Here is a 23,009-nt window from a genome sequence, read left to right on the forward strand (position 1 = left end):
TGCAGACAGAACACTGAAGTGATTGATCCTTAAAAGTACATAGGCACTTTGTTCAGACTATCATCATGGCTTTGTGGCTAATTAATCCCTTCACCATGAAGTACAGTAACAGCTACGATGTTAGTACTCAGAGCACCAGAGCCCAGTCATCCACTGCCCCCAGGCCCAGGCATGCACTTACCTCTCCCCAGTCCACCTCGGCCACAAAAGTTAAACAAATATTCTCTTCATGTATTCCGATGCTCAAGCAAATATTTACATCTCTTCCAATATTTGTATAATGGCCCCAATGCCCCCTGAATAGCCTTCCAGTGTTTTATATTCATCATCCTCCTTGAAGGGTGAATTCCATAGAGGATGATAGAGTTTCTGTGTAGTGTGTTTCCTTTTGTAAGAACATGGGAGCTGTCAAGACTCCAATCCTCATGTACCTATTCAGAACTGCTGTGCTACAATAATCTACTTTTATGGGAGTTCGGAAGATGAATATAAAATAACATAATCCCCAGCTGTGCTGTTATGTGTAAAGCCATCTCATTAATCATACTCAGTTTTACTTCATGGCTTAAAAGTATGCAAAGTGTTACTGCCATTCAGGTGCCTTAAAACTGGCAGTTGCACACCTTAACTGCATTTTAAAAGCTATCTTCTCGAGAAATTAAACACTCAATCTTTTCCTTTCCTCCAGTGGAAATGTTAATTCAGCAGCTTCTGATGTCAACAATATACGCAGAAGAGCCTAAAAATCTAAGTAAGCAAATGAAACCTCAGGATACCAGCTTCCATACCTGAATATAAAGTGTTAACCACAGTAAGAAAAAAAAAAATTAAGATCAATTATTCTGTTTCTTAACAGATTATCTGAGCTGATTTAACACCTGTATTTTTCCATGAGGATACTGGACACAAATAACAATGACTGGTTAACCTACATCATTGTGGGGAGAGGGAATGAGATTATTCTGGGTTCAAAAGAATGAATCCATGCTAGACTGATGTTCCATAAAGAAATTAAAATTTTATTAAGATCTGGGGTAGCTTGGAGACATTAGAGTGCAAACAAGTAAATACTCAGAACTGCTCACTTCTTTCCTGGATCTGATAGCATTGATGTGATGTTGGATTTAAACTGTGATCAAGCAACTGAGTTCAAATATAAAAAGGAATATGTCATAAGGTCAGGAAGAGAGGAAACTACTGTAACTAGTTACTACACTTTATCTGATAGTTGGAAACTTAATCATCAAGGCAATACCTCAGATGAGAACCAAGGGAATATTGTGAAGTAGAGCCTTTTCTTCCAAAGCAAGGAAAGTGCTATGACTCAGAGGAATTAATTTGTGATGTACTTTTCCAAAACAAAGCTTCTCACAGTGAAAAAGCAGAATCCAGAAGTCAGGACAGTTTTATAAAATTCCTGGGGATGAATTTAAGAAACTTTTTTGTTCTTGTTAAGAGGAAAAGTTTTGTGCATTTAACTTGTGTGCACAAGAAATTTCTTTTGCAGGACAGTTATACAGTTTTGTTGAAGAGGAAGTTCTGCAAATGTTCTCTTGAATTTTATTAATTAAATTTCTGCAATGTGTTAATATGATTTTGTGTGTGCAGAGTTATATATTTTATATCATGATTATGATTAGGGATTATGATCTTCAAACCTTGCAAAGTATTCCTATTTATGTTTACTACCAAGGCTAGACATTTAAATTAGGAATTACATTAAAATTATGTGAATTTCAAACATACAGAATATTGGTTCCATTTCACTATTTTCTTTACACAAAGGGTGGAGAAGATATAGTGAATGCTGTTGCAAACTTTAAAGATTAAATAGATTAAAAGAGGATTTTTGTAAAATATATTTGCAAGTTTGGGTGAGATGTGTAATCCCATATACTTGAGATCACACATCTCACCAAAGTTTGAGGACATTATGTCCTCAATTGTAATGTCCTCAATTTCACAACTGCATGGCACCATTCATCTGAATTTGTCTATAGAAGTCTATAACCAAATGACTGTCTACTATTCAGCAAAAACAAGAAACAGGCTCTGGAATCATTATTTGCCAAGATTCACAGGTGCCTCCTGTAGAAAACTTCTTTATAAAGCTTCACTCCTCTACGTTAGGACACTAATCTATTCAGTACAGATAAATTTTGCCTTTCATAAACAGAGGGTCTATTTTTATCTTTGAAGTTCATCCAACCCCAAGTTGCACCAACACTTAGAAGACAGATGCAGATATTCTTTATAGACTTCCTTTTAAATATTCACCGATGGAAACCTATTTCTCCACTTCCGTCATTCAAAGCTGAGGATTGTGGCTTTTAAAACTTTTGCCCATCTCTTAATCTACAAGTAAAATGTTTCCTCTCCACTGCAATTGACATTATATCAAAATGTGGATATACATGGATAGGTAGTCTATATATACAGCAGATGGTCAGCAGAAGAAATAAAAACGCTTAATGTTGAACAACTTCATACCAGTAGCAAGGTTCATTAAAGTGTAGACTGGACTCAGCAAGAAGGAAAATGCTACTCAAGTGTTTTGCAATGTATTGAGGGCTAAATTGATGAAACAGAAAGTCTGCATGCTGTCTTGGGATTTGCTACATTGGTCTCTACTCAGAGCTTACTTAACTGAAGTTTTGTAGAGAAACATTAGGGACAACACAGTCAGCAGCTTAGCTATGCATTCCATAGTACCTTGCTCACACCTTGGACATATTTGCCAACTATCTCATTTATATTTAGACTGTATCTTACCCATCACTCCAGGTATTACCTAAACCAATAGTGCTATCTGCAGGTAATACACTAATGAAACAATCTACGCAGATGGTAAGCTTTCAACTTGCATTAAAAAAATCATCAGTTATTGTTCCATTGTTTTTCCAAAATTAAGGCAACTTTGTCCAAAAATGTGTAGAATAATATATTCACAGTTTCAAGGGCATGATGTCTTTGGGTTCTTTTAAGGTCAATTCTAGGATTTCCTCTCAGCTATCAACCAAAATTTGAACATTAAATTTGGAACGTTAAAGAAAAATAAAAAGTAATAAAAACTTAAGATAATGATCCTGATTTCAGATTCTATTGGAAATATCACTGTTTAAAATAAAGAAAGAGAGTCTTAGAAAATATAATGAACACAGTCCAAGCAATATTGAAAGAGATTTCTAATTGCTGTTTTTCAGAAGGATATGCATTTTGAACAGTTAATTTCTTGTTTTTTTAACACAAAGACTTATGCGTTAATTTTAATTGATGCAACAAATCCTGATATTTGCTGCAGTTTTATGTAATGAGGAGAGGTTTGAGTGCATATTGAAGTAATTCCTGGGTTCAGCTGTAGCAGTCTCCTTCTTAGGAGCTGGTGCAGTGCTGTGTTTTTGACTTTAGCCTGAGAACAACGCTGAAAACACACCAATGTTTCTAGTTGTTGCCAAGTAATGCTTACTCTGATCAAGGACTTTTAGACTCATGCTCTGCCAGTGAGGAGGGGCACAAGAAGCTGGGAGGAAGCAGAGACAGGACACCTGACCCAAACTAGCCAAAGGGGTATTCCATATCACAGCACGTCATGCCCAGTATATAAAATGGGGAATTACCCGGAAGGCCTAGATCACTGCTCGGGTCAGGCTGGGTATCGGTGGGCTGGATATTGGTCGGCGGGTGGTGAGCAATTGTATTCTCTCCCCTTGTTATTTCCCTTATCATTATTATTATTATTGGTGGTAGCAGTAGTGGTTTTGTATTATACCTTAGTTACTGGACTGTTCTTATCTCAACCCATGGGATTTACACTATTTCGATTGTCCTCCCCATCTCTCCAGGAGCAGGGGGGAGAAGGGAGGGAGTGAGTGAGCAACTGCGTGGTTCTGAGTTACTGGCTGGGCTTAAACCATAGCATTCCTGTTATATGGGTAGAATGGGCACTATTCATCTAAGAATCTGAATGACCAAAAAGTCAAATAAAGAAAGGAAAAATAAAAAATAAAAACATCTGGTTTTCTTTTTCATAAAACCAGGAGAATACAAATTTCATGGTAGATATGACAACAGCTTCACAATGGGGGGAAAAAACTCGACTTTCTGTGGAGATTGCATTTATTTTTATAATTTCTTGAATTTTTAATAAATTCATTTATTATTGAAAAGTAAATAAAGAAAAGGTGATTCTGGGCAGAATTCAGAGAAGGGTTTAGTTTGGTTTGGTTCATCTTCTTACCTTAATATCTTGACAATTGAGAGAGTCATCAAAGATAAAACTATGTTAGAAAATTAGCAAGTGTCATCTTCTGTCTGGAGTGCCAACAATTTTTATTATTTCTGCTCCTTGCAATACTTAAGTCCTTTACTTTATACTTATCATCTGTGGTTCCATATATGGGTGTCTAGAAAACTGATAAAACTATGACTGGGATAGTTTCCTGACAAATTAACTGGAATTAATGCCTTCTGCAGCTGTGCTGTATCATCTGCTACTTGGGGAATTTTTTTAATGATCTATACTATACTACTGACTGTATCTCTTTAATATGCCTTAGAGTTCAAAAAAACATGCAGTAGATGGGTAAATTTTGTATGTTCTAAATCAGCATTTGCCCTCAAGCCATTTGAGATAGCTCATGTGGGATCCCAGGACATGATTTATATTTCCACACCTTCCTGTGAATAAAAGAACCCTTCCTGTCATTTCCTTCAGTGAGGTGTGGGTTGAAGCCATAGGACATAGATGTCTAACCCATTTGACTTTCTGTTTGTCATTGGTTGTTATGCAGTTGTAGGATATGGAGATGAGCATTTAACTCCAAAATACTGGTCAAACTGTGAATGCGGAAGAAGGAAACTTGATAGAAAGGCAATGTTTTTTCATTTCGTATGTTGCTTTAAGGCCCTAGTCTCCTTCCCTTGTTGATGAAATAAACTTCATTTACATTCTCTCAGCCTGGTGCTTTTCTGTTTCCTGCCTGAAAAAAAAAGACTTTAAATTTTATTTTTTTAAGTAATGTTACTGATAATACAAGTGCTTTGTACATGTTCTCTGTGGTATATGTATGACACTTTTCCAAAAGAATAAAAATACCTGGAAATTGGTGGGAAAAAATCGCACAGATGTAGGTCGATGCCTTTTGTACAATAAATCTGACAGAAAGTCTCAATAATAAATAATTATATCTTTTTCTTTCAAGAACCATGTAAAATATACGACGTAAGTTTACACATCAATAAGATAATGAGTTCTTCACAGGCTATAAACATCCATGGCAGTTAATGATTGCATTGAAAATTATTATTTCTAATGGGCAACTTCTGTCACTCTTAAATTTTCTGCTCTCTTGTTTGGTAAGTAGTCTGAAAACAAATGATCCGATTCCAGGTACAAGCAACTTGGTCAACCTGAATAAGGGTAGCAGAACCCAGTTGTGAAAGTTTTCTAACTCTAGGATTACCTAATAATCTGCCACTTATTAAATACTTGGAATATCTTTTGTGATAGAAAAAGTATCCAAGTTGTATATAGTTATATTGGAAACAAGGTTATACCTCACTAGATATTGCCACATACCAGACATAAGCTGAACTGAAAACTCCGAAGTTAGTGTTAGCTGGGGTCTCTGAGTGCAGCCCTTGAGCTACATTAAGTTCATAAAAAAATCTGTCAGGAATGTAAATGTTCTGACAACAGAAAATATGAGGTGAATGCCTCAACAATAAAGCTTTTCCCTGGGTGACATCTGTCCACACAGCACACGTCACCACCACAACTGGCGACCTTGTTGACGCTTTCAGCCAAGAAGACAAGGAATAAAACACTATGGATTTTATTATTTATCATGGACTTGCTATGATCCCTTCCAGTGAAAGCTAAGACATGTTGGCAAGACAGGGCAAGCCTGGGCCTGCTAAATATCCTGTCTGTCTGGGAGCACATCAGAGGGCTGGATGCTTCCGAGCTGTATGCCTGGCACCTCTCTGAAGTGCTCAATTTATTTAGAAACTGGGGAAGGCAGGAAGGGAGAAAGACAGGGGCTGTCGGTAGAGATGTTGAGTTTGCTACTTGGTATCCCTTGGGGTAAATGAACTGTACATTGTCTTCACCAATCTGTACGTAGTTAAATGTGTAAAATACCAGTATTGAATTCATAATTTGAAAATTTTAATTTTTCAGAGAGTTTTTATGTTTTCAAAAATTAAATACAGTTGTATATGATTTTTTCCTACTGTTTCCATACATAAATTACCTTTGAAAGCATCCATAGCAATTATGCACAAACTGAAGTCTTATCTAGCAGTTCAATATCAGAAAAATTAAATGTCTCCCTACCCTTTACCTTTCAATATACACCTTACTTTTTCAGTCATTTATTTTGCTCTTATCAAGAGCACACAAGAAAATAGAAAGAACACATTGCACCAAATATTAATGTATTTCTGGTTTATAAAAGGCATAACAGACTATAAATAAGAGAGAATGACTAATTTTGAATAACCTGGAAGCTGATATATTAGAGTTATTTCTTTGTGTTGCAAATGGAAGAATGGCATAGTATGAAACAGGCATATCCAACTCTGAATAACTCTTTTGATCATTGTATCTGCCCATTTTGGTCAAACAGGAAATTTGTTTCCAGAACTGTCATTTGGAAGCACTCAAGGCACAGTGAGATTAGTGCGTTCTGCATGTTGGAAGCAAAGGATTTATTGCTGGAAACAGAGTTTTCCTTACAACAGTTTTCCAATACTTTACAGGGCCTACAAGAAAGCTGGAGAGGGACTTTTTACAAGGGCATGTAGTAACAGGACAAGAAAGAATAGTTTTAAGCTGACAGAGGGGAGATTTAGATTAGACATTAGGAAAAAGTTCTTCACTATTCGCCACACAAGGGTGGTGAGACACTGGCACAGGTTGCCCAGAGAAGCTGTGGCTGCCCCATCCCTGGCAGTGTTCAAGGCCAGGTTGGATGGGGCTTGGAGCAACTTGGTCTAGTGGAAGGTGTCCCTGCCCATGGAAGGGGGTTGGAACTAAATGATCTTTAAGGTCCCTTCCAACCCAAACCATTCTATGATTTTATTATTCTATGATTTCTTTTAAAGTAACAAGAAGTAAATATAAGACAATACAAACAATTTAGATGCAGTACTTTTCAAAGTATTTTTAAAAAAAAAAGCTTGAAAACCTTCCACTTGCAAGACTGAAACTATCCAATCTTCAAATTTATCTGAAGACAAAGCTATTATATGTCTTTAACCTTCAGGGTCATGTCTCACGTCATCACAGCTAAAGTCTGGCATTTAATGTCCCCTTGGAAAGCTACTATCTCACCTTCTGAGTGAGCTGATAGGATAAACTGCATATGACTTAACACAGGTGAGAAATATAAGACGCTTGTATGTGTCCATTTGTACATCAAATATCTCTTAGTTCTTTGACTTGTTTAATTGAGAATTTTTGCTGATTCAGAGCCTGAGACACTTTTTTCAGAGTGCTGTCAGACATCACCTGACAAGCAGAGACCTCTTTGTCAAAGTGGGGCATCAGAGCGATGAAATGTTTTGCCTGAAATACGGATATGCGCAGCAATATCCTCCTACCCCCCCATAAGTCCAACCTTTATCTTCCTTTTTATTTTGCACTCATATCAAAGCTTCCTTGCACTTTGCATTAATGCCACCTTTCCACAAAGGAGACATGTTTTTATTTTAAATAGAACAGACCAGAAAAACATTTATGTTACAGCAATTCATCCCAGCCTGAGCTGAGAATGAGGCCCCACTCTGACATGTGCAGTACAAACACATAGTGAGAGACAGTCTGTATATTGCTCCAAAGAAACACAATAGAAGAAAGACAGCAAGGGAGGTGTGATATTGTCAGCCTATTGTCAGCCCTGTTGTACTATGGTGGGCACAGACACAGGGGCTCTGGTGACTGTACAGAGGAAGTCTGATGATGGAGACTGACTTTCAAGGATCATTCATTCTTAGTTTTCTTCTGTCTTACTTATAACTCATAGATGGTAAAAGATATGTCCTTATGGTACATTTTAGACTCCTCTGGATCAGAAAAATCAATGTTCTAATATGCTTTTATGATATAGCTGAAATCTGGAAGATTCTGTAACTTTCTGGATTTGGGAATAGCCTGAAGCCCTGGGTGCTCCAAGATGCAATATCTGATTGTAGTGTCCTTGTCTGACCTTCGGTTGCATTTGTGGTGTACATTATCATGATGCTTGAAGGCATCTTGTCACATGACAGCAATCATGTCACATGTCATGACAACAAAGACAGATCAGGCTAGGAGCAAACAGAAGATGCCAAGCTCAGAAATGTGTGCCAGGATCTATCCACATGTCAAGTAATTATTTTAAAGTGTAGGCTTGCAAGCCTTGTGATTCACCGCAGTGTTGGCTCTGATGTTGTTTCTACAAGTGATTCATGTGGATAGATGATTAAGATATCTACAAATTTGGCCTGAGGGAAGGTCCTTTACGGAAGTTTGGTCACAGTGAAAAACAAAAGGCCAAAAGCAAGCCCCTCAGTATTGTAGATCTACACTGGGGACTGAATGTGCTGAATACTGTATGTTGATAGCTGAAATCCTACTGCAGCTTTTTCTTAATGTGTGCTTTTCTATTTTGATACCACATGGCTATTTAAAATAAAATGCTATTTTAAGCTGCTTGTGTTTTATTGTCTTCAAATTTTCAGGCTCCAGTACCCATAACACCAAATTCATTACAAAATTTGCCTGGCAAAACAAAAAGGAGTTTGGACATCTGTGTTGGAAACAACGAGGGGTTTTGAAAGGCGGAAGGGACAGAGGCAATTTGTAGAGAAATGAAGGTTAGCAGATTTGAAAAAAAAAGGATCCTCATACTATTTCATGCAGGAGAAAAGGAAACTGAGCCCAACTTTCCACTTTTCAGAACTAGATTGTGTAGAGGAAATTGGTTTTCCAAAAGAATATGTTTTTTCTGTTTTTATCACCTTGTTAGTCTTATAAGAAAGCCCACAAGAAAAAGATGGACTCTAAAGTGGTCATTCTTCTTGAGTGAAATTATTTCCTTGAGTTATCTTCTGCTTTTGCACTTCTCAATACTGTCCCCTTTGAGGTGTTGTCTGAATATGCAGCAGTGTTATATAACATATATGGGCAATACGTGCAATAAAGTCACATCTCATGACAATGTTTTGTCCTTTTAACGTATACACGGTTTGCCAGTGTAACAGTACTCTAATAATAGTTAGTGATTGAGTAATCAGATTTTAGTATTGCAAGTGTCAGAACAAGGTGTAATACAACATTCTGCAATATTAAGTTAATATTATATAATACTATATTGGTATAACTCCTTTCATGTCAGATGATTCCTGCTAAGACGATCTTTTTTTTTTTTTTAACAGTTTGCATCATGTTTCAAAATGTGAAATATGATTGCTAAAGCACCACTATTAGGGTACAGTTGCACTGATAAGTAGTCAATACTTTAAAGTGACAAAACGTTGTCATGAAATACGTGACTTCATTCCATATATTGCACATATGGTATTTCCAGAACATGGAAGCAGGCATACTCCTGCCCTGTGAAATCAAAATAACCTGTCTGCTAGTTTCACAGCACATCATGATATGGTGAAATTACCTCATTCCAGTGTTGCTGTTCAAAAAAAACAAATGTGGAATTGTGGAGAGGCTGGAAAGATTTTCATGTATAGCATGTAATCAACAACAGCCCCTTAGGAGTATATAATAAATTGCTGCAACATTAGAAAACCAAATCTCCTTGAGAGAAAACATATTACAAGGACAGATGCTAAGAGCATTCTGCCCTATGTATATACAGCTATTAAAAATATGTGTGAAAACACAGATATACACAAGAGTTTATCTTATCTTGTCATTGTTACCAGACCTATTATTTGCAGGGCTGTATATCATATTTTTATGTCTGTCATGCTAGTTTTAAATAACTCTAATCCCCAATTCAATTAAAGGTATCACCTCAAAGTGGATCATTTTATTTCCTTGGAGAAAAGATGCAGACTTATCATTCAGTTTAGTAGAACAACCACTACCAAACTGACCTTCATTTTATCTCACTTATTTTCATCTTATCCCCTTCTTTTTCTATGACATGCAACTTTCAGATGTGCACCTGGTGTGTTAGATCAAATCAAAGTTTATGCTAGAGAGGCATTCCTTTACACCAAAACTTGCAAATTCATTTTTAACTCACACATGCAATATCTTAATTGAAGCAGATCAAGACATTTTCCGGTATTTTTTATAACACAAAATAATGTGCAATCCAAGTACATTTTTCTTTGATCTTTCTTGGAATGATTTTTTTTTTTTTAGAAACATCTCTATGATACCTTGTACTCTATTAAAAGGAGAAGATGTTCTAAAACCAGACAGAATATTGCTTGTTTGGAAGCATCATACACATTAGACACAGTCTATTTATCTGAGCTTTTGCTGTTTTATGCTGTCTTTCCATAACACAATCTTAATTTAAACTCACTATTCACCTCCATTCTAGCAGTCTGCTAAGAGATGTATAGATTTTTTGCCCTTGCATCCGATGCCACAGATGAGCTTTGATAAAAAAAAAAATCTTTGCGATGTACTGTGAAAATTTCATATATTGAGCTTAGTGGCTTCCTTGGTGGAAGATTTTATGGCTTACTAATTTTGTGCTCATTATTCAATTATAGCAAAGCAATCTAAATCAGCTGATAACCAACTTTGGGATGTAAGGAACTAATCCTGTGTAACATCCTGAGGGCATGGGATTTATCTAAACTGTCTTTTTTGGAGTATTTCATTCTGAAGCATTCTGAAGAAAACAGGTTTCAAGGCCTCAGTATTCCAATGCACTGTGTTACAGATACTATAAAAAAGTGAGATATCTTAAATCTTTTTCCTGCATATGGACTGAAGACTAAGATACAAGTCCCTTCTCTGAAATGTTTTTACAGTATTCAGGCCCTGTTGTGCTCCTAGGGCATGTGAATTCTTTTTCTCTGTGAAATTCAGAAAGAAGAGAAAAACAAGAAAATGCAAATTCATGGATCTTCCTCCTTTTATAGCTGACTGTGCTGCATTCTGTGGTAACCAGAATAAACCAGAATTCTTTTTGCACCTCTTCTGATTGATGCAGCCATTCACTGCCTCTGGTAATGAACTCGTTCTAAGTCTACATTATCTCCAGAGTATGTTTCTTTAAAGAAAATCTTTTATGAAGATAAGGACATTCTTCAAACATAAGGCTGCTGAGAATTGGTTTCCTTTCAGAAATAAGGATTTCTATATGTTAATTAAAATATGTTTTAAGAGTTATTAAGTAGTTTTGTTTATATTTGCCTTCATCTTGCATTACCAGAATAAGATCCTTTAAAAAACTGGCTAGACTATTGGTATAACCAACATCTTCACTGTAAATTATATGGCAATATTAAGTATCCAGACTTTTCAAAAATTCAAACACTGACGTTTTATTTAAGATTACATGATTTTGTGTACAAGTGTTGCACTTTGGTCTTTTAAAATTGAAATTTTTATTTACCTGCGTTGCTCATAATCTTCTTTTGCAGTTTGTTGCACCAGACTTTTGTTTTGTAATTATGTCAAGGAAGATAGCAATTTTTTCCATTTTCCTTTTTCCAAAGGCAACTTATTGTTGCCTTTACATTACTTCTCTCCTTTTAATATTTTTATTTATGTCTTTATTAAGTCACAAATTATGCTGGTTAAATTTGACCTCACATGATGCTTTTTCATTACAAAGTGATTTAAACTGCATACAAATAAGATTCATACATGCAGCAACACACCGTACTGAGCTCATTCACTTAACTGGATAACATTAGCCAAGGAACTCATTTGAATGACACAGAAAAGAATGAAATCAGGTGCTAACCTGGCACTTCCAAATGAAGAAATGAAAGCTTTTCCCTGTCTTCAATGTTTTTCAGTAGTGTTTGGATATTAAATCCGATCACAGGAAATCATTATCATTCTTACTGAAAAATATTTGGGAAAGTGAAAATTCTCCTCTGGCAACCCAATTTATATTTCTTTTATGCTCTTAAACATAGATATTCCAGTTTTCTCATTTTGGTTCCATAATTTGGGTGGATGTAAGTGCCTGTTTATCCTCAGCTCAGGTTCATGTCAGGTGTTTCACTGACAGCAATTCATGGGTAGGATCAGATCTTCTGTTTCTGTGATCTTCAGCTTCTAAGCATATAATCATTATGTTTGAAAAGAAATCTTACCATTGTGTTAGCCAAAACAGAAACAAGAACAAATTTCATTTCCCATAACACAGTGTCAAATTTGTAACCACAACTTTACTTGCTGCTTTACCTCTTCCCATTGCCATGTGTAAGCTCCAGTGTCCTATATGGACATCTGTATTCAGTAAAATCAGTATTTCTTTATTCCCTCCACTTATTTTGTCTTTGAAAATTTAGAAGATGCAATCCGAAGGTGATATTAACATCAGACTATGCACGCACAGCTATCACCTTTCAGAGCAGGTGAAAGTCACAATGCTCAGTCTAAACTGTGAGAAAGACTGACCTTTGCTGCCTGTAATAGATCACTTTTTCACCTCATTTGAGAAAGAGGCTGCTGGAATTGAGAACTTGGACTAACTTAATTACTATGTCAATCATTTACTCAAAGTAGATATACTAGACCACAGATACCATATGCAAACTGCTTCCAAAGATTAACAATTGTTCCTTACACCTCATGGTCCTACTACAGAAATATGCATGATGAGGTAGAGCAGATATATGGCTTTACACCCCAATTCCTACAAAGGAAAACATCTCATGCTTCTGGGACCATTTCAACAACCCTCCTATATAAATTTTTTGACACCTACTCATTCCTGCAGAGCAAAATGTATTGTGGCACCAGCAGTTTTTCAATAACCTTCCTATATAAAAACTGCAGCAAGAGCTGGCCATCTAGTGGAGTAACAATTGCTGCATGTGGTGGGTTCTGGCCAAGCAAACACAACGAATGAGCATACGATACTGCAAGTTTTTAAGGCTGATGTGCCAATGCAATGAGAACATATTAGTAACAATCACTTGAGCCTTTTGAAGCAGCAGAGCCTCAAATTAATTCATGGAGGCAGTAGCTCACTTGGTAGCTTACTCCACAGAACACCAAGTTTCTTTTTCAGAGTGCATTTTTTTTTTTAATCTTGTTTTTCTCTTTATCTCTTGAAATTGAATGTTTTATCATTCGACCCCTATATACAACATGGGAACAGATTATCTACATAGCAATTTCTGTGCTCCTTGTTGGTTTTGAATTTTCAGTCAGTATTTTAATTTGAACTCAGACAACCAGTAAAAACTTCACTGATTACAGAAAATGTATTGATTAATTCAGATTTAATTTTAAAATTCAGATTAATTTTAAAAGTTACACTCAGCAGTACTATAACAGTTTATAATGGAAATTTACAGACTTGATGTTTCTTGGCATGATTTGGCTTTCAGGAAAAGGAACAACGGTTTGTTTTATGTTAATAAAAGAAACTTTAAAATCTGGAAAGAACATCTGGAACTTGAAAAGATTTGCAATGAACAGAATAAAACAAAAATAGTAATACTATTCCCATCCACAGTGTATGGAAAAGTGCTGCAGTAAATAAGACATTGTTCTGACCGCTAGTGCAGACTGAAAGCAAACTATTTATACATTATTCTAGCTGAAGAATATAAACTGTGTTTAAAACGCGACACGGGAATGTAGTTTCTTTAACTTGCATGTTAATTGACTCTTTTTTACCATGAACAATTATTTTAGGAGAGGATTCAATAGTATTTTGGTTCAAGGATTAGAAAATTGAAATATAAATGTAATTTTGCTTTATGATTATTAAGTGGCTTGGTTCTTCGAGAAATATAGAAGAAATTGCAAGCAATTCTGTCTGATTAATTGAATCTCATTTAAAAACAATCAAGCGACAATTGGTTTCATGTCCAGTAACAAAATTTTGAGTCCAGAGAAAAGAGACAGGTATTTTCATTAATTAATTATAACCTTGACCATATGTAGGAGCTCCCTCAAGTATGAAAATTATTTCTGGCATACTGCATAGTTAAATCCCTATAAAACTCAGTCTTATAGAAAGTTTTAATGAATTACATTAAACTTGCAGGACAAACCTCACAACTTCATGAAAGAGAAAACCAGCTCTCACTTTCAACATACTCCTTTACAAATCCTTTGTATATATCTTCTACTGCCTTGTGAAATACAATGTAAAATTAAACATTAGCACAGTTACTTTATTTTTACTAACTGCCAGCATCATGACCTTTAGTAAAAACTGAAGCATTGGCTCTTTAATCTGTATCTGAAAAGACAAGTGCCCATAAAATACAATTTAAAATAGTATTTATATCTCCATTAACTCAGTCTAATTTCTCTTTCCATAATAAATTTGCCCTTAACTATCAATAGCAGAGCTCAAACACTGATCTGAAGGAGTTGTTTGGAAAGCCTTTGGAAAGGATTACATTTTGTTCCAATTCCCCCTTCTTGTTTCTTTGGATCCTAGAATATCATTAGCACATGAATCTGTGATTTTTGCTTTTATTTTTATCTTCCCTTAAATATAATAAATTTTAGGGCTTGATTTTGGTTTTCTTATTCTATTCACTTTCTGCTGAAATGTCTGTTTTTACAGCCTGAGCAATAATTCATGTTTTTCCATTGCATTATTCAATGCAAGGTATTCATCCTCCACTGCATTACCCACTATTCATTTCATGCTTACCTGTTAGCAGTTCTGTACCAAAAAATTCAGTACCTTGTTTGGATTAGATATACAGTTATCATGAGAAGTACCCGAATATTGTTCTATCAATACTTGCACTTTCTTTCTCCTCAGTATGTCTCATCACCACTGAGATTCCTTTCCTGTATCCATTCCTGTATCTATCAGATTTTTTTTTTTTTTAAGAAGGTTTAGAAATTAAACCAGTGTCTGTTGAACTTTCCCCTCACTTCTCAGTTTACAGCTCTTCTTACTAGCTGTAAAAATCTTGATGTCAGAAGGAAATTTATCCATAATCAGACATAATCCAGCCCTTGAAAATGTTCTCTTTCAGCAAATGCATTCCATCGGCTAAGTATTCCCAAACCTGCCTTTAGCACTGATCTTTAAGCCATCCATTGATCATCATTATGTCATCATATGTCCAATCTCTCTCTGTACTGACTAGAAAAAAATTTAGGGTAGTCACTAAAATGGGACATATTTACCTTAAAAGTAAGTCATGAGATTCCTAAGTTAGAGATGCATTGCAAAATCAAGCTGTTATGAAAGTTTAGTACAACTCGCTGTAAAACAGGCAAACTCATTGCTAGTAAAATTTATCATAAAATGATAGCATCATAGAATACCAGGTTGGAAGGGTCATCTGGTCCAACCTTTCTTGGCAAAAGCACAGTCTAGACAGTATTCTGTCCAACTGATCTTAAAATTGTCCAAAGTTCCCCAAGTGCTGGGGAATCCACCACTTCCCTGTAGAGATTATTCCAATGGCTGCTTGTTCTCATTGTGAAAATTTTAACTCATGTCCAACCAGAATCTTCCAGAGAGTAACCTGTACCCATTATCCCTTGTCTTTTCCATGTGACTCCTCATAAAAAGGAACATGGTGATAAGGTCTTCCCTAAACTTTCTTTTCTCTAGGCTGAACAAACCCTGTTCTCTCAGCCTTTCCTCATAAGCCAGGTTTCACTGAAAGCCTTTGGTCATCTTTGCGGCCCTTTTCTGGACCCTCTCCAGCCTGTCCACATCTTTTTCGTACAGCACCACATCATTTTATTAACAAATAATCTCACAAGTTTATTTGTTAAAAGTGTATCCTTCAGATAACAAGAAAGGTGTGCTTTGGTCAACCATTTCAAGTCATCTTTGCTTTTTATATCTGTTCATTTGTATTCTATCATTGCCACTTCAGATAGCAAACAAAGATTGCCCCAAAACCCTATAGTGGTTATTTTGGAAGAGCTGATTATATTAAATTTTGGTAGGGGAAAAATAAAGTTAATTTGGATTGTGTTTCTTGTGTTTAAAAAAACTCTGTTCCTGCTGAAGTCTTTCATCTTGAATCATCTCTAGTAGAATGCTCATTTAAGTCATGCCTAAGAAACACAGGACAAAATTTTGAAGTACTGCAGTGACTATATAACTTTTCTTAGGGGAATGTTTTCTAATTAGGAAATGACCCCCACAGTGAAAAATACATTTTTTGTTTCAACTAGCAGATCACAAAGCAAAGCACGATACGTAGAAAAAAGGGGGCATGAGAGCCATAACAGCTTTCTCCTTCTGAAAGAAAAAGGGAAGGGTTCGCTAAGTGCCGCCAAGAGGCAAAGAAGAATTGATGGAGCCTTAGCTTGCAAAAGGAGAGCTGAAAGCAGGGGAGAGTAAAGTACCCTTTGCAGTTCCAGAACACTGAATCTAAACTAGATAAATTGACAGAGACACATGCTAAATGCAGGATTCATTGACTAGGCCCACAGTGCTTGTGGTCAGAAGAATAATGTTCTTTAAAGCTCATTCATTTCAGATTTATTCTAGTGTCATTCCACTAATTTCAATAAAGCAATTTTTGACCAGCAATCAACTATAATCATTTTATGTTAATATAGATTGGACTAGCTAGCTTTCAGGATCTTTTTGTTTCTAGGAAGGACTAAACCACTTCTATTTTCTTTCCTTATGTGTCCTTTCAAATTGCATTCATATCTGACAAATGAGACAAGAAATCAATAATATGTAGTATATACCGTATATGACCTGTAAAGTTCCCAAAATAGCTGTGCTTGCTTCAGAATAAGTATTCAGTATTCAGTATACAATTATTTGGCACTGTTACACTTGGCCAACTTCCACTGAAAACATGGTTCTGTAAAACAGAGGCAGACCAAACGGGATGAATCTGTATGCTGGTGTTAATTTAAAGTTGCCTCACATAACACAGTCATATACAAATCAGGTTTTATTTTGACCTTTCCCATCATATTTAGGAAAACTTGAATGGAGCAATATTGAAAGCTGGGATGGTTCAACTCCTACAAATATAAAGATTGTACACTGTGCATGTTCCATATGCTGCACACATTCCCACATCTATATCCTTAAGGAGATTTCACTGTCAAAACAGCAGTTTGATTTTCTAGGGTTTTCATAGGCGTTCTTACCTCTGCCTTGGTATGCGGATGAGTGGCTGTTTATGGCATCTCTTACTAAGGCCAAAGAGCTTGTGAACAGTTTTCTGTGCCTTGAGGAAGAGTTGTTTCATGCTGTTTTCTAGTTGCTCATAGCGACGTTGAAAATTAGAATCCATTGTCCACAAATGCATTACAGTAGATGTGTTCAGGAAATAATTCATGGGCAGCCTTTTCATAAATAATTTGAATTCATCTAAACAAAAAAAAACCCCAAAAAACAAAAAAAACTTTAATTACATAGGCTATATAATTGCAGCAAAAATTAACTTCTAATTTGTCTTTTCTTGAACGAATTTTTTTAACTGTGAACTTTTGCAATTTTAGAATTTAATGTTTTAACTCTTTCAAAGTAGAAAGGTAACTACATTTTTAGTGGTAATATTAGAATAAACCCAGCAAAAGAAAATATTTAGATAATTTTTAAATTGATGTCAAAACAAATACAAGCACTGTCAATATTTCTTTACCTGAGTAATATGAAGATTGAATAATAATCAGTTTCTTACCTTCAAACCTAGAATCTAAAAATAAATACGCATTTAAAGATCAACATATATTGACTCATTTGGAGGAGATAAGAAATTGTCTTAAAAGGAGTATATTCTAATACTTAGAAAAAGCAAGTAAATGTGATTTTACAGGCCAGCTCCCTTTAAGGAATGTTATTTCACCTGAGACAGCCCTTAACCATCAGACTTTCAAAAGTATTTAGAATTGAAATGGAGCCTTCCAAAGCATTTTAAGGTACTTTGACACTTCAAAAATGTCTGCCATAACTTCTTTTTGACTCATGTCCCTGTCTCTAGTGATAAAAAGGAGTTCTTAAATCACAAGATCACTTTATTGTAAACATGCTATGCTTTGTGATTTGTTCTGCTAGCTCAGTCCGCATAAGATGCATAGACTGAATCCTATTAACAGAATCTTCTTAATCAGTGAGTCTATTTGCATAAGTAGGATAATTTACAAGTTTATTTGTACGTTTTGAACCTAAATGAACTTCCATTTAAAAGGGTTCTAATTACTGAGGGAAAATGAGAAAATGAGTAGCACACTTGAATGCACATATTTATCCCTTTTCTTTCTTGTTTCCATATATCAGTACATTTTCCAGTCTGTCCTCCTGCCTGCTGCTATCCTCCTACCCTTCACAATCCATTTTTATTTTCAGCTTGCTCCTGCAGTGAAGTCACTTATCCCACAGTTTGGCTTTCACCCTGCCAGATGCTCCTTTTTGGTGGTTTACACTTCAGCGGGCTATGTGAATGCAATGATTCAACTGACTGAAGTAGCCTCCCTCTTAAAACTAGAGTTAATCATAGTATTTAACACTGTTATAATTTGGGTTTGCTCATGGGAGAGGGTTGATTGGAGAAAATGTTTTATAGGTGGAGAAGAAAGATCTTTTCTAAATGAGCTAGAATGACCCTTGTCCATATCCTGAGAGACAAGAAGCCACCATGAAATAGGACAGCCCTATCTTGGCACAGTATTTCCTGATGAATATTCATCAGAAGACAAAAGGCATTGAAAGGTCTTTTGGAATGTGTAAACTGAAAGGCAAGGGGCAAAGATGATGATTCTTATATCTAATAAAGTGGTTTTAAAAATTCATGTATGAGCTCCTTGGAAGTGTGTTATTATTTTCTCCTCATGCATTCCTCTTTGGGAAGAGGAAGTTGTCCACTACACTATTCTCCCCTTGAGGACTGCACTGCTGCCCTCTGCTGCCCCTGGTACAAATTAAGGGTTTGGGAAAAGGAACTGTCTATTTTATCAAGTAATCAGAGCATCTTATCTTTCAGTTTTTCCCTTCCCTAGTTTTGTCTAAGAAGTTGGTTTTTATCGTCTGTCCAAAAAGAGTAAGTATCTGAAGTATCTGTTTCTGGGCTTGTAGCTTAATAATTGGAAATAATTTAATTTAATTTAATTTAAGTATTTAATAAATTAATAAGTATCTCCATGAGTCTCATTGCAGTTTGGGGAAAACCAGTCCTTGTCTTCCCCTTCCCAAGTGACAATTATGCCTTTGTCTTCTTACACTACACTTATGAGTCCTCGCTTCCTTCAAGGCTTGCACAGATGCTATGAGAGAGGGTTATGTCTGGCTTGTCTAAAGGAGGCGCAGTCCCATTAGCTTGTTAAAGTCTGCCAAGCCTAAAGAGTGCATTTACAAATTTAACAACTGGCAAACTGGTAGTAAGGAAAAAAAAGTAAATAAGGTTAACGGAATTGTTACAAAGTATGTCATTTGGCAAAGCAGAGATCTGCAGTTTGTACAAGTCAGCCAAGCTTTAGTGACTGCAGAGGAGTACACTTATACACCCAGGAAGCGTCAGATCCATAAGCCGCATTCCTGACTACCTGTTTTAATTGTTAACTTCTCATTTCCCTTCTGTTCTTCTGAGACACTGGTATATCTACTTAAACTCAGTTTCATGAAGTCAAAAATAAACCTAAATCCCTGAGGAGAGAATATACTCAGAAGATGCCTTTTCAGTTTTCATATTGCTGTAATAACTTTTTTAAGAATCATTGTCAATTTGCTGTCCTTTGCACAATGGCAATAAGCTCTATAGCTAACAACTAATCAGATGCAGTGTTTAGAAGTGATAAGGAGGGTTTATACTCCTTAACATGCAATGCAAAATCATTTTGAATAAGAAAATTCTTTTTTTTCTCCCTGTAACAAACATCATCTTTGACTATCCCTGTGCCCTGTATGATCATGCTAATGAGCACCATAATACAGGTAAAACAGAGACAGAGATAAAATGAACATGGTTACATAACTCCTTCTGCAAAACAGAAGAAAAGATAATGTGCTCGTATCTTAAACAGACACATTTCATGATCTGTGAAACTACAACATGAACTCCTAACACTGAAAGATGATTAAACTGTTACACTCTCATCAACATGTAACCAGGCATTTCTGAGGATTAACAGCCAGTATTACAGTGCTGGGGGCCATAGAAATTGATGCTTTTAAAACATGATACTTGATACCACATATGATACACTTTCAGCACTTCCTCATTTATTTGCACACGGATAGCACATGCAATACCTTTTTTTCTTTTTTTTCATATTTTTAACTAACTTCAAATACCGGGGAAAAATGTAAAACATTATATGCAATGGTTGATCAAAGAAGTTTAATTTTCGTTTTGTGGCTGGTCACGTCTGTTTTTCACTTCCCTCGTTCTGCAAGGTAAATCTTCCTTGTATTAATGGTGTCTAGAGATTGAAATGTTATATCATTTTCAGTGGCAAAGAATAAATGAAAAATATTACAATTGGAGCAAAGATTATTACTGAAATCGGGTTAATATCAGACATATTTATGCTGTAACAAATACCTAGAGCTACTTAGCTTGTAACTTGGATTTTCACTGCTATTTCGTAACAGAGCAGGGCTTAATGCTGGGTGCAATGATTAACATTCTTCATATAGAGCTAGCAAAGACCAGAAAAATTCAGTAAGCCTCATCAAAGGATGTGACAATGCTCTGCTACAAGAAAAAGAGGTAGAATCATAGAACCATAGAATAGTCAGGGTTGGAAAGGACCTTCAGATCATTTACTTCCAACCCCCCTGCCATGGGCAGGGACAGCACACACTAAACCAAGTCACTTGAGACTCCATCCAACCTGGCCTTGAACACTGTCAGGGATGTAGCATTCACATCTTCTTTGGGCAACCTGTTCCAGTGCCTCACGAACCTCACAGAAAAGAACTTCTTTTTTCTATCTAACCTGAACTTCCCCTGTTTAAGTTTGAACCCATTATCCCTTGTTCTACCACTACGGCCCCTGACGAAAAGTCCCTCTCCAATATCCTTCTAGGCCCCCTTCAGATACTAGAAGGCTCCTATGAGAAGACTTCTCTTCTCCAGGCTGAACAGCCCCAACTTTCTCAGCCTCTCTTCATACGGCAGATGGTCCAGCCCCCTGATCATTCTTGTGGCCCTCTTCTGGACTTGCTCCAACAACTCCATGTCCTTTTTATGTTGAGGACACCAGAACTGTATGCAGTACTCCAAGTGAGGTCTCACAAGAGCAGAGTAGAGGGGCAGGATCACTTCCTTCGACCTCCTGGTCACATTTCTTCTGATGTGGCCCAGGATATGGTTGGCTTTCTGGGCTGTGAGCGCACACTGCTGGCTCATGTTAAGTTTCTCATCAACCAACACCCCCAAGTCCTTCTCTGTAGGGCTGCTCTGAATCTCTTCTCCTCCCATCCTGTAGCTGTGACTGGGATTGTCCTGACCCAGGTGTAGGACCTTGCACTTGGCTTGGTTGAACTTCATGAGGCTGGCATTGTCCCACCTCACAAGTGTGTCAAGGTCCCTCTGGATGGCATCTCTTCCCTCCAGTGCATCAACCGAATCACACAGCTTGGTGTTGCCAGCAAACTTGCTGAGGGCGCGCTCAATCCCACTGTCCATGTTGCTGACAAAGATGTTGAACAAGATCAGTTCCAATACCGATCCCTGAGGGAAACCACTCGTTACTGGTCTCCAACTGGATATTAAGCCATTGACCACAACTCTGTGCATGCAGCCATCCAGCCAATTCTTTATCCAGTGAGTGGTCCATCCATCAAATTGATGTCTCTCCAACTTAGAGACAAAGATGTCATGCGGGACAGTGTCGAACGCTTTGCACAAGTCCAGGTAGATGATGTCAACTGCTTTGCCCCTTTCCATCAGTTCCGTAGCCCCATCATAGAAGGCCACCAAACTGGTCAGACAGGATTTCCCCTTAGTGAAGCCATGCTGGCTGTCACCAACCACCTCATTGTTTTTCATGTGTCTTAGCGTATTTTCCAGGAGAAACTGCTCCAAGATTTTGCCAGGCACAGAGGTGAGACTGACTGGTCTGTAGTTCCCTGGGTCTTCCATTTTCCTCTTCTTGAAAATGGAGGCTATATTACCTGCTCTGTGTTGAAAAAGAACGGGACCCCTGATCTACCTGCCACAAATATTTTGCATATCCTTGATATTTTGGATTACAAGGTCTATAGAAGACTATCACACCTACAAGACCATGGCTCAGTCCTGGTTGTGTTACAGCTGAGGCTGAGTGGGTTTTTTTGAATTTTTCAGGCCATCAAAATATCTCTTATTAGCCTGTTTTCTAAGATCCCTTTCAGCGGATCTTTGGAGGCGTCCTGGAAGTCAACAGTTTTATACTAGCTTGGGAATTCAGAATACCAGGCTAATAACCGTACCATGGGCTAACATCTGACTGTGTAACATAATGCTGGCAATATTAACATGCCACTTATTATCACTGCACTTTCTTCTCTTGTTTTCTCTAGATTAAACAGAGCAAGTCCATGTCTGAGCTTTCAAACTGTCATACCTAAAATTTTCTTTTAAATTATACAGCAACTGTTCCTTCAATGTAACAGAGATTATTTCTAGTCTATTGGTGTTATAATCAGAGGAATTTTCTCACAGCCCAAGACACACTCTGTATAAAGGGAGAGAACAATCTCACCTTCTGTAGTCAGGATAACATGAGCAGGAGGATAAAACAATAGTTCCTTTAAGCCATATCTTGTGCAGTGCTTTCTACCATTTCTTACATATGCTACCACAGACATGTCACCAGTGCCACTGATAGGCTCAGTTTTGGGCAGTCTCTTTTGGAGCCGGCTGGCACTGGCTTTGTCCAACAGGGGCAGTGCCTGGTGTCTTCTCGA

General features: G+C 36.8%; 1 protein-coding gene across 3 annotated transcripts in view; it reads right to left on the bottom strand.

The window, feature by feature from the left end:
• BRINP3 (BMP/retinoic acid inducible neural specific 3) overlaps nucleotides 1-23,009 on the bottom strand; it is a 200,131-nt gene that overhangs the window by 20,013 nt on the left and 157,109 nt on the right. For all 3 annotated transcript variants that reach the window (XM_030494740.1, XM_030494742.1, XM_030494741.1), the window contains one exon: nucleotides 17,267-17,489. In XM_030494740.1, the coding sequence (XP_030350600.1) occupies nucleotides 17,267-17,489 (223 nt within the window). The remainder of the gene's footprint in view (nucleotides 1-17,266; nucleotides 17,490-23,009) is intronic.

The sequence above is a fragment of the Strigops habroptila genome, chromosome 8 (assembly GCF_004027225.2).
Source record: "Strigops habroptila isolate Jane chromosome 8, bStrHab1.2.pri, whole genome shotgun sequence".
Classification (NCBI taxonomy): Eukaryota; Metazoa; Chordata; class Aves; order Psittaciformes; family Psittacidae; genus Strigops; species Strigops habroptila.